Here is a 17,585-nt window from a genome sequence, read left to right on the forward strand (position 1 = left end):
AATTTAAGAAATGACAAATTTCGTATATATAAAATAAACATTTGGGGAAAATAACTTAGTTATTTTAACTAGATAACTAGTTAGTTAAAATAACTAAATTTTTTTCTCCAAATGTTTATTTTATATATATACGAAATTTGTCATTTTTTAAATTAGAACTTTCTTAAAGCATAGGACTTTGTTAGGTCACACCGCGTTATTTTATGTTTTCTTTTACTAAATTGCTTAGTTGAGTAACCTTTCTGCTTTATAACGGCTTTTAAAGGGTGCGGTAAAATTTTAACTGAAACATGGCGCTTGATAATTGACCTTCCTTAACTGGTTGCCAAATTCATTCGAACTTTTGAGTTTCTAAATATTCTTTTCAACGTCGTTTCAAATGTTCTTTGTATTAATATCAGGCCACTTTGAAATGTCGATGGAATGATCATCAAGCCACTTTTTACCAAACTTGAAACATACTTAGGGCGATTATTATGCATAAATGTCCATTTTGTCAGCATGCTTTTATCTACAAATGGTTTCATGTGATAAAACTTGTTCTTATAGTTGAATGTATTAGGGATTAAACTAATGGTTCGTTGGACACCATCATGAACTTTATCATCAGAGCAAAAATTATGAAACTTTGGCTTATCGTTCAACGGAATATTTTTTTTCAAACATGACATTAGGCCGGGTTAAAAAAAATGAGCAATTGCTTTTACTCAGTAATTGGTCAGCTTTACGTGAATAAAAACTTCAGCAGTTTTCCTCATACTTTTATTTACGTAAAGGAAAGCTATTTACTCAGTAATTGCTCAATTTTACGTGAATAAAAATTTAAGAAAAGATGTTGAAGTTTTTATTCACGTAAAGCTGACAAATTACTGAGTAAAAGCAATTGCTCATTTTTATTCACCCGGCCTATTGGCTTTTTGATCCGGCTTGACATGTTTTTTCTCAGTGGAATTTTTTATAAATACTATTGGTATAAGAAAAAAAATCCACCAAGAAAAAACACATGCATTTGTAAACCAATTTTCGAGATCCTTCAATATTTTTTTCAATAAATGTCTTACATTTTTTCAATCTTTTTGTATTTGAATGTTTTGATTAAATTGTTGCTCTAAGCCTCCTTATAATAAAGTTAGGAATGGTTTTGTTACAAAACGTTCGAGGTAAAAACAAGTAAAGGAAGAAAACCAAAACTCCTTTTTTTTTTTCTAAAAGCCTTTGCATACGTTTTTTTCTAATTAAACTTAATTGTTATCATCACAAGTTTGTGAATTGTCAGCAATTACAAATTATATCATAACTTTCCTTTCCTGATTTTCATAGCGACAAGCTTATTGATAACGTCATTGTAATTATTTGTATGTAATTTTCTAATGTCAAAACTCTTTTCTGATCTAACTGTTAAACGCCCCCTTACGTTTTACTGTCTCAGTCGATTCACACCACTAGTGACGCTGCTGGTGTTAGATTTTCGTCTACTTTTCACCTACTGCACTTGAACGTCTTTGGTCAGTATGTCAAACATTTAAAATGTATTTACATTGGAGTTTGACCTAAATAATTACGATTGCAAAGTTGAAAAAGTTGATAGGATAATATCTATAATTTAAGCTAGCCTGCTTTGTTATGGACATCATAAAGTTTACAATCTCCGAGACCTAAAAATTGTGACATAGTTGGCGAGACACTATGCCAATTTGTTTGTACGCATGTGTGTAATCTAATGCAAAAAGAAAATATAGTAGATTCAATAAACAGAATGCCATTTTGTCAAAACTATGGTAAAGAATAAGTACCCCTGTTTGACACATATATCTTAACTATGGGCATCCGTGTACATTATAATTTCTGTTGGTGCCAATAGTTATATTTCGGATTACATTAGAGCATTAGTAATATTCTGAAATTTACTTGACATTGAGTAATTTAGCCCACAATGTAAAACATTACAAGTAAAAGTCAGTGTCGAGATATTTTGTCACAAGAAAATGTTTATTCATTGCAAGTTGTATAAATTTCTACAACAGACCAGATCAGGAAAGTATTATTTACAATACTAATAAAAAAAATGGACATAAAGTTGCAGTTAAGAGCAATTGTCCAAAGAGACCCAGGGCGGATTCTATATATAATGTGTTGAAGAAAGTCACGAGATACACTGAACGCACCTAAACTCGGTGTCATTCAAGATGCCACTTTCTTCTGCACATGTCTTATGAAACCAACTACAATAAGTGAAACTTAACCAGCCTTTGCCTGATTTAGGACTACCTATTTGCTTATATTTGAATTGACAATGTGTGCAAGGTGTGTTATCTTCACCATCACTATACGTCTATTGGCATACTCTTTTTAATTTTTCTTGGAATTAATAAACGGTACGTGATGCTTTTTCTTGTGTTTTTGTTCCTCCATTAGTCCTGCTTTCGCAGCTTAGCATTCTCTTCGTACTGTCATTTTTTTTTTTGTTTGAATCGATTTCTTCTTATGGTATTTAATCGATAACTTGTTTTTGTTTTACAGATTAGTCTTAATCACTTTTTGTCAGCAAAAAATTTCAGCCAACATTGCTTCTTTGTTGAAATAATTGTTCTTTTTGTAATATACAAACACAATCCGTTTTACATCGTCCGTGTAAAGTTCATACTTTCTAGCTTCCATATTAAAGATGAAAATCGTTTGGTCTTTCTCTTTGTCTTTAATCAACAGTGTTAGTGGGCTAATTACTTTCATAATTCCATTTTTTAATGTCGAGTGTTCCCCCTGTAATTCTTATTGCTTGGATGCACTCTTCTTTCTCTTTCCGCCAACGATCACTGCACAGAAAGCACCTCAGAGAGATTCATCAGAACACAGGCCTCGTTTTGTTGAAGAATATGAAACACACACATGCTAAATAAATGGCATAAAAATATGTCTCATTTTACATATTTATACATATTCTATTGATATTGATGTATTGTTCAATTAGTGATAATGACAAATAAATAACTTAACTCACACTTTATAAATTACAAACTAACAATTACTTAATAATGATTTTTTTATCAAGTAAACTTAATGAACTTATTTCTTCTGTACTAAGATCTTTTGTGAATCGTGCATCGGCATTTTCGATTCAAATTTCCCGTATAAACTTAGCATTCATTAATATGATAACCAAAGTTAAACCGCCTATAACGCCATAAGTTCACGTGTATACATCTCCCAGCTAACGAGTTCTGAAAATGGTAATTTTATATTATTAAATTGGAATTTGCTCTTAGAAAATATAAAAATAAGAAGATAAAAGGTTTTTGAATTGATGTTTTTGGTTTTAAATGAGTAAAAGTCACTTTGAATTCTACTAACAGGGAGGGTAGATAGGCGAAGTAATACTACTTATTACTTACATGTAAAGATATTATAGACTAGCTCATTCCTCAAATGATTATCTAAACTGTAGCTATAGGATATTTTATCACACACAGTCATGTCAAGGAAGAAATCTATACATAAATTGTTTTGTTTTTCCACTTAAAAATCACTTGGCTGTGACTGGTATTTTGGACACATTATAAGTAGCAAGGTATCTATTGGTGATTGTAGACCAATATATTTAAGTTGCAATATAATTCTCAATATCTCAACATTTGGAAATGATCACCAGTATTCAATATATGGATGAAAGTAGAGATTTTCAGAAGTTCAATAAGCATATTATTTTTGGATACAGAGTCAGTTTTTCAAAAATGCAATGTCTTAAAAGTGTATTCATGATAACAAATGAAACTGTTAACATATGGACTCATCTACTTGGTTCATTGTATTTTCTTTATAGCACAATTGAAATGAATTTTTATGTTTTACCTAGTTTTTCCAATTCCACTTCAGTTGACTACTTTATTATGACAGTTTTCTGTTTATCTTATACTTTATGCTTGATGCTTTCCACACTTTACCATGTGTTCAACTGTCACTCAGAAAAGTACTACATTATGTGGTTAAATAATGATCGGCTGGGTATTACTCTAGGGCTGTTAGGTAGTTACATCCCGTCAATTTATTATGGTTTCTACCATGAACGTTTACTCAAGATTTTTTACACAAGCTCAATCTTAGTAATGATAACTTTTATTATTATATACCAGCTTACTACTCATCGATATAATCGACATGATGCTGTTATTGTAATATTTTATATATTAGTGGCAATTTTTGGTATTATTCCAACAATACATTTTATAATGTTGCATGGACTTATGCACTCAATTGTGTTACGATTTGTTCCCAGAATTTTGATTATGTATATTTTAATTTTTTCTGGCTATTGTTTTTATCTCAGTCAGTTGCCAGAGCGGTTGGTTCTGGGATTGTTTGATTATATAGGTGCAAGTCATCAAATCTGGCATATATTTGTGTTACTTTCTCTACTATGGTGGCATAGTACATCTGTTGATCTTATTAAACTTCAATTGGATTATAAATAATTATGTTTGTTAATTTTATTCCCAGCATTATCATTTTCCTGTGTTAATGCATATTGTTTGTTATGTGTATATAAAATTTTTTAAATCGATTTTTATCTTATTCTTATCAATAATCTAAGTTTTATAATATGAGTATTTAATATGATTTGTCTGTCTAACTTTGAAAAATTTAAGTTAATAACATTATAAAATTGGTATTAAGTTGTTACATGTAGTTAACAATTATCATCAAGCGATTTTTATAATAGAGTTTTATTTTAATGTTTACTTCATAGAACAGTTTTTTAAGAATTACATAACAGTAGAATTAAGATTTTAAAACTGTTCAATTTTTAACTCAATAAAGTATAGAAAGCTCACACTAATAAGTTCTTACCATTTCAAAAAAAATTATCTGGGAGATAATTTTCACCTAAGTAATTTGGTTGGTCAGTATTCTTCCTTATGTATAGTATAGATGTCTGAAACCTTTTTTATTTTCTTGTTCTAGAATAAATGTTTTTTTTTTTCAGAGTCTTTTAAATTTTGTTCATGTTCATGATTTTTACATGGAAAAAATAATTTTTCATTTTATTAAAATCTAGTATTGCAAATTATTGTTAAATTTCTTTTATTTTTAGGAAAAAGTACACTTTTAAAATGTATATAAAAGTTATTTTTATTAAATTTGTTTTATTTACCAATATGTTTATAGTGTAGTACAAAACAAGTGTAAAGCAAATATATTATTTTTTATCTTTTATAGCTACAACTGCTTTTTTCAATTTTAAGTAAGCAGTGTTGTAATAAGACTTAATTCGTTTGCATTAAAATGGTTGACCCCATATATTAGTAATGGCTAACCCCATATATTGTTAAAATATATAGCATTAGCTTTGTTGTTGTTGTTTTTTTTTCTTTTTAAACCTTTGTTCATAAGTTTAAATAAAAACTTTTTTTAAGAGAATATAGTTTTGTTGTGCTTTGTTTTTTATTATGTTTCTTTTTTTTTATTATGTTTCTTTTTTTTCTTTCTTTTTCTTTTTTTAAAGAAATCCAAAAACATTTGAGGTTAATTCATTTACTATTGCAGAAATGTTGTTATGTATGCCAGTGAATTATTTGCTTTTCTTTTAAAATTTACCTAACTCATGCATAGTTGTCATTAATATTCAACATGCTTTTGTAGATGTTCCACAGGATAGTTCGAAACAGTTTAACTATATTTGAACACAACTCTATCCGCTCTCTAGCAACAAGTTTAACTCATTACAATTTGGCAAATGCAAGAAAACGTGATTTAGGACAACATGTTTATCAAGCATTTGCCGTAAAAAATTTTATTGATCAATATCCTGAATGGCCAGCAAGTAAAGTTAATGATGTAGTGCAAGGTTAATATATTTGCAATTTATTTATATTTGTTTATTTAGAGATAATGTTGTTATTTAACTTTATTTGTTAAGCAATACATTTAGCAATTTATTATTTTGACTTTGTTGGTACAGTAGGCTTAAGTGAAAACTTTTATTTCTCCTAGGCTTAGTTGACAAGTTTCAAGTCTCATTTAGTAGAGAGAATATATTTCAAGTGCTTGGTGAAGCTGCTTTAAATGAGGATCAGGTTCTTTTAGAAAAAATCCTCAGTGAACTTGAAAATAATTACCACAAAAAACTGTATAATAGAGATATAGATTTCTTGAGTAATTTAGCCCACTCTAAAGCTTTATTAAAGCATATTGCTGATCAAGAAAATGGTAAAATTTACCTGAATGTTAAAAAGTTGACCAACACTTATGAAGCCTCTGTTTTATACAATGGTAATGAACTATCTAAAGAACAGCATGAGTCACAGCAAATAGCAGAAAGAGTGGCATGTTCAAAGGCGCTTGAAGAACATTTTTATGAACAATTAAAAAATCTGAATATTGATCTTGCAACCTTACCTCTGGAAGAAGATGTAATTCTAGGTTCAGATGATCTTAAATTAAGAACTGTTCAAGTTCAAAAAGAAGCTGGAGAGTCTTATGGATTCACTGTTTGTGGAGGAGAACAGAAAGTTGTTCGAAACAAAGATTATATACAGCAATACATTATATCACCTATATTCATAAATGATATTGTTGAGGGTTCTCCTGCTCAAAGATGTGGGCTTCGTGTAGGAGATATCCTTATAGCAGTGAATGATCACTCCTTAAAAAATGTGCACCATAAGCAGGCCGTGTCTCACTTAGAAAAATTTGTTCGTCGAGAAAGCATCCAATTTACTGTAATTTACGATAGAAAAGTGTTATTAAATTATCATGCTGAAATGAAGCTTATCAATCAGCAAAAGGAAAGTATAAGAGATGAGATAGCATCTGAACGAATAGGAAGATGGCATCAGGCTAAAGCCAAAGAGAATCCTGAAGAATATTTTACTGAAACATTTACCCATAAAAAAAAGTTATTTTTACCTAAAAAGTATCGTGCTTCAAAGAGGCTTTGGGATAAATATGTAACATAATATTTAGAATTAATGTTTGTTTTGTTTTTTTAATGTTTAAATCTTCTTTTTTATTTCTTTTAAGGTTTCGTCACTACACTAGTTCTATATAAAACTATTTACAAGCTCAGCAAATAACACAAAATTTATTTAATCATTGAAATAATGGCGACTTCAGATTATTGATAAACTAAAGCGTATAGAAGCATTGGGTATCATATACACATAAATCTTGCACACACACATACATACAAAGTATATATACATAAATCGCGTGCACTTTGTTTGTCAGGATACTATGAGCAAGCTAATCAAGAATCCAAGGGTCGATCCTGTAAACATATTTTCAGTGTAAATTTACGCTGGAATCAAAGATTTTTTACGCTTTTTTACAAACTGAAAAAATTTTTGCGTAATTCTACTCCAAATTTTTTACACATGTTTTTCCTTACTCAAATTTTAAGGAAATAGACTTGAGTCTTGTTCTTTGAAATAGCTGTTTCCACATGTCATATTTTACTTTGAAAGGATAGAAAATTTGATGACAACTTGTTAAAATTGAGTTATTAAGAAAGATCAGTTACGGTTTTGTCAGAAAATAACTGATTCATCGGACGATGACATTGATCTGGCTGTTGCTGCTGAAAGGCCAAACAAAAGAGAATCCCGGCAGATAAAATAGTTTTAGCCATGTCCTTTTTACTTTTTACTTTATACTTCAGAAAATATCAGTTAAGAGTTCTGGTATATATACGTAGCATCCTTTGATAATTTTTTAAAATGAATTTATCCAAAAATCAAATTATTTCTTGAATACTAATAACTAAGTAAAGATTTATTTGAAAGACAGAAAAATCAAATGTTAAGGGAATATTATCAGGTGCCAAGAATGGTCTGTTGATCGGTTGAAAAATTCTCTTACTGACAAACTGATAAAACTAACTCTTACAGCTTGTTAATCAATTGACAACACCGATTATGTCTTGTTTACATATTTTCAAGACTACTGTTTACATTTGCACTATTGAAAAATTCCCTATTTTTTTATTTACAAGTCAATCCAACGATACTAGAATGGTAAGTCATTAATATTATACAGGATGGGGCAGAGGAACTTGCTCATTTGAAACATATATTACAACAAAAGTATTGAATATATACAAATAAATTTTGTAATAGCATAATCAAGAACAAGTAAATTTTACAATTTGCCAGTTTTAAAGATGATATCACGCAAATGACGTCTGTTATTGTCAATACATTGTGTCAGTCGAGTCAGGAAATTGGTGTCGACTCTTTTCAGCATCTCAATAGGAATGTTGGCGACGGCTTCACGAATGTTGTTCTTGAGATGGTTCAGGTTGTTGGGTCTGTCATGTTACACGACGGACTTCAGATGTCCCCATAAGAAATAATTGCTAGGCGCTGGATCAGGGGACCTGGCTGGCCACTGAAGATTGCCCCTCAAAGAGATCACGTGCCCAGGAAAGGCTTCGTTCAAGAAAACCATGGATGCTCTTAATGTATGTGCAGTTGCACTATCTTGCTGGAACCAAACATTGTCCAAGCCCATCTCGTTCAGTTTTGGCAGGAAGAATTCTTGTAACATCGTCACGTAACGCTCAGACATCACCGAAATTGTCCTCTCATTTTCTTCGAAGAACCAGGGACCAATTATTTTAACTCGGGATATTGCGCACCAAACAGTCACACTTTGCGAGTGTAGAGGTTGTAGGTGAAGTTCTCATGGGTTTTCAGCGCATGTTCTGCTTGTTCCAATGCCGCATGTTCTGCTTATTCACAGCCCCAGAAAGATGGAAGTGCGCCTCATCGCTGAAGAACACAAGCGTGTCATCAGGCAAGTCGAGAACGGCCCTACACGCAGCCTCAGGAGCATCGAAGTCCCGAGGGTTCAATTCCTGGGCGACAACAATCTTGTTGGGATGGAACTTCAATTCCTCATGAAGGATCCGTCTAACAGAACGATCTGGTAACCCAAGAGCTAATGCATGCTTGCGGGCAGATCGTCAGGGAGACCTCAAGATGGATTGCCGCACCGCTTCGATGTTCTGCGGAGATCTTGCAGTCCTTTGGAGACCAGACTCCTTCTTCTTCGCATCTCCAGATTCCCTGAAGTTCACCAACAAAACGATTGACTGTCGTCCTGGAACACGGCCTTGAGGTGCAACATTGAAGTGCCGACAAAATGCACGCTGTGTGGCGATGATTGATTTACCACAGGAAAAATATGCCTCAACCGCAAAAGCACGTTGCACGTTCGTCCATTCCATGGCTACTGCAAAGAAAGAAGAAATTCGACGATGATCTCGATATTTGTTCCGAGAAATCTTTGCTTCATAAAAAAGTCATAAAGCTCAAAAATTTTAAAACACATATGAATTCATCGTTATTATTGAAAGACAAGTTTGAACTAACTTTGTTTGCTTTAGAAGTTGGCGAGAAACTTTACCCAGGTATTTTTGTTCTCGTAATTTCCTATAGTAAAGCTTTCTATATAAAATTTGTGCTTTACCTGAATGGAATTTAGCTGGATCCCGAAATTTATCCGAGTAAATTATCCAGCTAAATTACCCGCGTAATCCAAATCTTTATAGAATTAGGTATAGAATATATAGGTAAAAAGCTGAAAAGTAAGTTCATGTTGACTGACAGAAAACAAATAGTGTAAGGCGAAGAGCAAGACGGAAAAAACAAAGAGTCCTGAAGGTGCCATTAACCACCACGACCGACCTACTTTGATTTAGATTTACTGTGTGTTTTCGTATGTTAAAATGCAAAAACATTGTAGAAAGGAAATTAATTTCTCATTTTCCCCGTACCACTTTTTAATTTTTATTTTTGGACTCAAAAGTAGCGATTCCACGGCTCAACGAAAAACATTTGACGTTTGACAAAAAACACGAAATTTTCATGAACTTTACTCTCTTATATTTTTTTGTATGCTTAAGCAAACACCTTGAGGTTTTTTGAATCAATTAGTGTTACTCAACCTCTTTCCAGCCAAATATAGAAAGTACTATGGATTATATGGCTTCATTTAAATTTTTATCTATATCTTAAGACCACTTTTAAGAAAAAAGCTTGAAGCGGGAACGTTTTTTTAAAACGAAGCTTTTGGAGGTTAGGATTCCTTAGTACCAAAACACATCCAATTTTTATAAAACTTTCCGTATATATTAAAAATTGGATGAGGAATCTAATGGAATTTGGACACTTTTTAACTTTTATACATTAAATTTTTAGTTCTTAGCGTTTCAAAACTTCAAGGTTAATTTTTTTTTTAAAAAAAAGTTTTTTTTAAATGTGTCCAAGTGGAAATTGCAAGTTTAGTCTTTCCTCTTTTTATAGCAAGTATTTATTTATGTTTTCTTGAAAAATAGATTCTAAGGATTTGTATATAGAAATTATGTATATATATATCTAAATTCCTTCGCATATTTTATGACGTTTTTTGTTTTGATTTTCGCGACGTAAGAATCATTTTGTTCTATCTCCAAGTTTTAATGTTGGGAGAAAGTTTTTGATTTTTTCTAAAAGTAAAAGTTGTTTAAAGTTTTAGCTTTGATCTTTAAAGAAATAAAAACTTTTGCTTTAAATGTTTAATTTATGTTTAAGCAAATTATTTGAAAAAAAATTATAAAATAATGCGTATTTTAAAAGTTATTATTACTAACTAAATTTAATAACTCATTTTCTCCCAACTTTTAAAATGGAAAATTGAACAAAATAATTCTTACCTCGCGTTTTGCATAAAATAGATGAACTTGGGCAGTCCGCACAGATTAAAAAAAAATTGTGGTATTTTATTTGCTTATAGCTGTTGGATCACTATAAAAAATTTGAAGTCAAATGTAATTATGGTTCAAAAGTTATTCAAGAGTCAATATGACACAAAAACTAAGTAAATAAGTTAATACCCACAGTCTGTAAAATAGACGATTCTGGACAATCCCAACAGAATTAAATATATTTTGGCAATTTATTTTTTTATAGTTGGTAAATCATTATGGAAAATTTCAAGTCAAATGTAATAACGGTTCAAGAGTTATTCAAGAGTCAATATGACACGAAAACTAAGTAAATAATTAAAAACCTCAGTCTGTAAAATAGATGATTCTGGGCAATCCCAACAGAGTTAAATTTTTTTTTTTTGTTGGTATTTTGTTGTTTTATAGTTGTTGAATCAACATGGAAAATATCAAGTCAAATGTAATAACGGTTCAAAAGTTATTCAAAAGTCAATATGATCCAAAAATACTCTCTTTTTCGGTGCCATAACATTGCAAATTTTCCATACTTAAGCCCTATACCTTTCGTCAAAAAATCATCAATTTTTGCACTACAAAAAATTCAATAACTTTAGATCCGCTAATTTTTTAAGTCAAGTCAAGCTCTATATAATGATATAAATTATGTATGTTTATTTGAATTATAAAAAAATCGTCTGGAATGGCTATCAAAAGCATAAAAATCAATCAAAATTATATATTTTTTGTTGTCGCATTTAGTGAAAAACGCATAATTATGGTTTTAAAGGGAGAACCATTACAGCTGACGTCTATTTCTTGCAATTAGGTTTAACGCGCAAGTGACGTGCACATTTTTAATTGTCAAAAATATCTTAATTTTATTTCGCCAAAAATTTGTCAGAAATTTTTTCGAAACGTTCCGAGTATTTTAAATTACATTTTGAAAATTTATTAGACTTTTGGGGCGATTACGTCACAATTTAATTTACGCAAACTACACGCGCAGTTTTCTTTTGGCAAAGTAAAATTTAGTATTCGAATTGAATTAGGAAGATATTTAATTTTATCAAATCGTTTATTTTTAGCTTTTTTTTTGCGTTTGCAGATTTTTGCATAAAGATATTACAGTTGATCGGATGTCGGTCTAAATAATCTAGTAAAGGATATTACAGGAAACTTATTGCACATTTATCAAGAATTAAATATATGCAAAACTTTTATACTAATCTTTTCATTATTGTTAGATATCTGTCAATTGATTTTTTTTTTTTTTTAAATCAGCAAAAAAGTTATGTTCCATAAAACGCTGTAAAATAGTTTTAAAGCAAGTTTTTATTTGTAATTTTTGTCATAATGTTAATTCGAAAGCTACTACCGAAAACTCGACGGGTATAAAACTGGATTAAGTTTCTTTGCTAAAATAATCAAGTTGACGAAAAAACCTCTTGACTTTAACTTGATTTCATTTTTTTAACTTATTTTTTATAATTCTATATTTTTTTACACAACTTCAAATTTTTTTTAAAGTTTGAATAAAAGATAAAATTCGGATTAAATGAAATTTCACAAGAAAAAATAAATTAAAAAAAGATAAAAATGGTAAAAATGGTAAAAAAGATAAAAATGGTAAAAATGGTAAAAAAGGTAAAAATGGAAAATTTTTCAACCTTTTTTTCAGAAGCACGTTTACACTTCATTATTAAAAGCATTTTGATAACAACAAAAAACAAAATAACAACAACAACAATAAACAGTATAAAAAACCAAATAAAAACAAAACAAAACAATTACAAAAACCATTCATTACAAATACTATATAAATACTTTATAAACAACAAATTAAGATCTAATAGTCAATAGTTCTTCATCGAACTTTCACTCATTCAACCATCCCAAAGAATTGTAATTAAAAAGTGCCGATGGTTTAAGCAATTAAATTTTTTAGGAGACTATAAAGAAGAAAAAATAATACGTAGAAAAAGCCCGCTCGAAACACTCCGTAACCTCAACAGTAATTAATCTATTTGAGGTGTCGGTTGAATTTGTTTTCTGAACAGGTGACATTATTGAAAGAGCTTTTAAATCCAGTAACAATGTGGAAACGCAAAAAAATGGCGCGCGGCATTCGTTGAGGTTAAAGAAAACGTTATGTGAATGGTAATGAGAGTATTTGCGTAAGAAAACCGAACAGTAATGTAAGTATTTTTTAGTTGTTGCCTAGGTTATGTTTTAAATATTCTCCTTATTTTTAACTTAAACAGAATTTTCTTAATAGTTAGAGTAAATATTTAAAAATATTTAATATTTGATTTTTGTTAAAAAAAAAAGTTTAAATTTGTTATAAAACCACGTTGTTGTACAATATTTGATGCACGCTGTTTTTACTGTTGTGTTTCCAAAATTTTTGCCTGGCTTTTATTGCTAATGAAATGATAAGTTTATTAAAATATCAGAACTGCAAATAAAAGTTTTAACTTTAAAATCCTCTACGTGCGACTGTAACCGAGCGTTGTGCAAAAAGGATCATGCTTCTGCTTTTGTTTTCAAAGATACAACCGTTATAATTTAACCCAGCAAATATCGAGTCTAAAAAAGATGTCTTTTAGAGGTATAAAAAACTAATACGTCTAAAAGACATATTTAAGACGTCTTTTTTAGACTAAATGTTTGCTGGGAATGGTTAAAAGAAGTTCTTTGGTAAATCGTAAATAAAGTCATCTCAGTTAATCATTTTTCTAAATTTTTGTTCAGCTTTGTGATAATAAAGATAGTGCAGCATTAAAACCTTTTCTATTATGAGTGTACAAGAATAGAAGTATACCAAATTAATTCAATTCTAATATTTTATAGATAAATATTGGTATAAATTGAAAAAAATTGAATCAAACAAGTATATATCAGAAACGGTGTTTTTTTAAACTGCAAACAAATGCTGACATTGTCGAGGCACTTCATGTTACAATTTTTTTGCAGAACCAAAACCTACCATAATTATGTGCTTAAAGTCCACTTATTTCTAGATTGTTAATTTTCATTGCATTAATTAACATAAATTATTTTAAATAGCATATAAGCTAACACAGTCCGATATTTAAAAACAATATGAAAAAAAAAATAATAATAATAATAAAAAATAAAGAAACACATTCAAGCATAGTTCTTGTCCAAAATGTTTTTCTTTGAATATGCGCACCACCTACTAAAGCCGGCTTTTGTTAAGAAAAAAGTATTTCGTTTGTCGTAAACATTCGTTTGTCGTAAACATTCGTTTGTCGTAAACATGCGTTTGTCGTAAATATTGCGCAGCAGCAATGGAACTTAAATGATTTATATAAAAAATGTATATTTTTTGAATACTTTTTTAACTTTAACTAAACATAGACATGTTGGCAAATGTTTATCAGAGACGAATAGTTTAAAAAGTTTCGTTTTTAAAATGACAATTTTATAAATGCAAGTACTTTTTCCTGCTTTTTCTTTTGCGTGTGTTTTGTTCCCAGTTTTTTAAAATTCCAATTAAGCTTTAGCTGTTAACCGAATTCCGGTTTCCTAATTACGAATAATTGAGTAAAGAAGTTATGCTTTTCGTTTTACTTAACAAACGTATCATTGAAAGGGTTTAAAAATGGCCTAGAGATTTTGCTGCCCAACCTAATAACAAACGATACTTTGGATTGGAAAAAAAAATTCAGACCCGCCAGCCTGACAATATTTTATATAAACAATTCAGTTTGTCATTATTTTATACGGTTATTTCCATATTTTTTTTTTTTTTTTTTTTTTACAAATAAAAAAAAATTGCAGAAAGAAAAATACTCTATTAGAAAAAAAAATCGAATGCATAGGAAGCAAATTTGTATATTTGAAAATCAGAGAATGAATAAATGATAATAATAAACATAGGACACTAAAATTGAAAGCTAATTTTCTGAGCGAGGTTTAATTGATTCTGACTCTCTGTTTTGAAATGAGGCACCACTATATTTTATGTTATTTAATGGCATCACGTTTTTCTCGCCATTCAAATCTATTGATTTCATTTATTGAGATATTTCAAAAATTTTAAAACTTGTGGCGAAATTGAAATAATTTAAAATATTTACAGTAAATCCTCGAATAAAATATTTTAAACCTCGAATAAGCGCCCGGACGCTTATATAATTTTTGATCCGAACGAAATGTTTGCAACCGTAAGTGATGGCCTACTCTTCGAATTTCTCTTTATTTTGATCTTAAACTGTTTAAACTACTAAGAGGTAAGTTGTAGAACGTTAGGTTGTAGCGGTGAATCATGTACTTTGATATAATTTTCATCCAAATGGTGGAAGCCTATTTCAGCGGGGCGCTTATTCAAAGATTTGCGTGAAGTGATTTTTCCTGATTTTTTTTAAATCTGCCAAGTTACCCGGTGGAAAGCTTAATTTGCACAGCATTGAAAAACTTAAAAAAAATCTAGTGGTAGGTCAGTCCAATGTAACTTTATTTTATTTTTTTGTTTCTTTATGAATTTTTAAAAATTCTAAAGCTAGTATAATAAAAAACAAAGGATATTTATTTTGTATTATTTTCGTTTAATAAAGAACTATTTGGTAAACTTTATTACAAAACATAAAAAATCTTTATCACAAAACACAAAACGCAAAAATAAATTCAAAAAATGAATTAAACACTGTCTGAGAGCCCCAGTAAAATTTTAAGATGGGGTGTAGGGCTTATACAATTTCTACTTAGTCTTCTTCACCAATACAAAAACCAAACTGATTCAATTGTGTTGTATGTTAGATAAAGACAACCTCTAAATTGTGAAAAAAGTTGACCAGGCTTCAAAATCATATTTTTCTTTTAATTTGTAACAAATCTTTCTTCGATCAACATCGTATTTTGCAGCAACTTACTACTGCGTTTTAGATTGTGCATCCTCAAAACATTTGGGAAGCTCCTCTGTGCACTCTTTCTACTTTATGGTCCTAATCTTCCTTTTAAAATAGCATGATACCTGAGAAAAAACTAGAATGTAGAAAGTGGGGTTATTTTACACATTGTGTAGAATTACCCCACTTTCAACCAAAAAAATATTTACAAATTGTTAATTTGGTAAAATTTCTATACCGACAATTGATTCAACACTTTAAACACTTCAAAGTATAATTCAAACCAATTTTATGATAAACGCTTTTGCCCATTCGCTTACCTTTGAGTTCATTTGTGATCTGCAGCATAAGTTGCAAGGAATAGTTTTTGTTTTTATTTGTTTAAACAAAACGATCTGTGTTAAAATAAATCGGATCCAAGTGACTCATGACGATTTTTGTATTGACACCAAAGCCAACCATCGGTTTCTATTGTGGTTTGCAGTTCACATTTTTAACTGCTAATGGACACAACATTTTTGACAGTATATTGTGCAAAGTCACCCACGGTTATGCAAAGTAGCATCAGTTTACAGTACAAACCTATCCAGAAGTTTAGCAATCTGTGCTTACTTTGTGTGTGTCAACAACACCGATAGTTTGTAATTAATGAATTTAATTTTTACTTATTACTTGTTGATTTTAAGATTATGAATGAGAGAAGATCTTCTGCTGAATCATCCACAAGTTTCTCTTGTAGTCCCCCTGAAAATTTGGGTGATTATAACTGCGATACGAATGGTTCTCGCCAAAAACGATTGCGCGCAAATGATCGAGAAAGAAGACGCGTACATTTAATCAATTGCGCTATGGAATCTTTGCGAAATGTTGTGCCTGGCATGAAAGAAAAAAGAAAAATTACAAAACTCGAATTGCTTCGAGCCGCTAATCACTATATTTGGCTATTGGATGAGTCCTTACGAACAGGAAAACCGTTGGAGGAAGTTATGGCACGAATAATAGAGACTCCAAAAATATACTATACACCTTATAGTACGTCTTTAGTAAAACGAGAAATTCAATATTAAAGAAAGTTGAGAGGGAAAGATTACAATATGTCAAGCTGTACTCTTATAACTGTAAATAAACGCGTCTTTTTTTTTAAAAAAAAAAGCTGTCTATTTAATGTCTATTATATAAATTCCTTCTTTCTTTTTTTGAAGATTGCCTCTTGATTACCATCGAAGTTTTTTGCATTTGCTTTGTTATAGAATCAGGAACAAATTTGCACGTAAAGTTAATATCTTGAAGTGCACCCTTAATTTACTGTCCTGTAATGCATCTTTAGGTATACATGTTAATCCAACAAAATGCTAAAAAATTGCTAAAAAAAAGTTGCTAAAAATCATTGAAAGTCTGACTTCTGCCTTCCTGCCCAATACTGACGGCCATGAAATTAAAAGTTGTATTTACCAACTATGCGGATTGATTTCTTCTTTAAAATCTCCCATACACTTGTAGAGATATTGCTAAAAAATAGTCTTGATTAAATAAATCAAAAAATTTGCCTAACTACTTACCATCTCATCGTAAGGCTAAACAAAAAGTTTATGTCATGTGTTAGTAAAAGATTATCACAAATCAGCTGCAAACCCTGAAATCATTTTATACCTGCGGGGATAAGTAGGAACACGTTGTCTATAGCTAATCTCCCAAATCTCCTGAATCGTTATAGCTAGAAAAAAACTGAATTAAACTTCGAAATAATGGTATAGTAATTTACTTTATAAAATCAAAATTCTAAATGCTACAAAATTTTTGATATAAGTTTGCAAGTTTTATTTCACTTCCAACGCTCATTTTTTTAATTTGCGGCACTTTTAAAAGTTTAATTATAACAACAAACAAGTTTTATGACAATAAAACCGCACACCTTATTGTACATCCATTATATAGACATAAACTTCTAAAGATAGTTTAAGTCTTTGAGTTTGAGTAAGTTTGTTGAATTTCAACAATGTTTACAAACTGTAATA

At 30.1% G+C, this 17,585-nt stretch overlaps 3 protein-coding genes and 1 long non-coding RNA gene across 4 annotated transcripts; 3 read left to right on the plus strand and 1 right to left on the minus strand.

Moving 5' to 3' along the window:
- Positions 1-3,108: 3,108 nt before the first annotated feature.
- Positions 3,109-6,991, plus strand: LOC145185374 (uncharacterized). Its single transcript, XM_080061250.2, has 3 exons — positions 3,109-3,227; positions 5,635-5,839; positions 5,986-6,991. Exons 1-3 carry the CDS (start codon positions 3,225-3,227, stop codon positions 6,948-6,950), a joined length of 1,173 nt encoding a protein of 390 aa, XP_079917376.2. The 5' UTR covers positions 3,109-3,224; the 3' UTR covers positions 6,951-6,991.
- LOC145185375 (progestin and adipoQ receptor family member 3-like) lies at positions 3,234-4,588 on the plus strand. Its single transcript, XM_080061251.2, has one exon. The coding sequence runs from the start codon at positions 3,636-3,638 to the stop codon at positions 4,464-4,466; it is 831 nt and encodes a 276-aa protein (XP_079917377.2). The 5' UTR covers positions 3,234-3,635; the 3' UTR covers positions 4,467-4,588.
- A 5,781-nt stretch (positions 6,992-12,772) lies between the features above and the next one.
- LOC145185521 (neurogenic differentiation factor 4-like) lies at positions 12,773-16,722 on the plus strand. The gene is made up of 2 exons (XM_090097057.1): positions 12,773-12,894; positions 16,257-16,722. Exon 2 carries the CDS (start codon positions 16,260-16,262, stop codon positions 16,635-16,637), a length of 378 nt encoding a protein of 125 aa, XP_089953183.1. The 5' UTR covers positions 12,773-12,894; positions 16,257-16,259; the 3' UTR covers positions 16,638-16,722.
- Positions 16,723-16,958: 236 nt separating this feature from the next.
- Positions 16,959-17,577, minus strand: LOC149884156 (uncharacterized). Its single transcript, XR_016455373.1, has 3 exons — positions 17,483-17,577; positions 17,221-17,284; positions 16,959-17,078 (listed from the first exon to the last, which is right to left on the minus strand). It is a non-coding gene; the product is annotated as an uncharacterized LOC149884156 (long non-coding RNA).
- Between the last annotated feature and the right edge of the window lie 8 nt (positions 17,578-17,585).

The sequence above is a fragment of the Hydra viridissima genome, unplaced genomic scaffold (genome assembly GCF_058129835.1).
Source record: "Hydra viridissima isolate aposymbiotic clone 2 unplaced genomic scaffold, HvirCarnegie_v1 scaffold_9, whole genome shotgun sequence".
Taxonomy (NCBI): domain Eukaryota; kingdom Metazoa; phylum Cnidaria; class Hydrozoa; order Anthoathecata; family Hydridae; genus Hydra; species Hydra viridissima.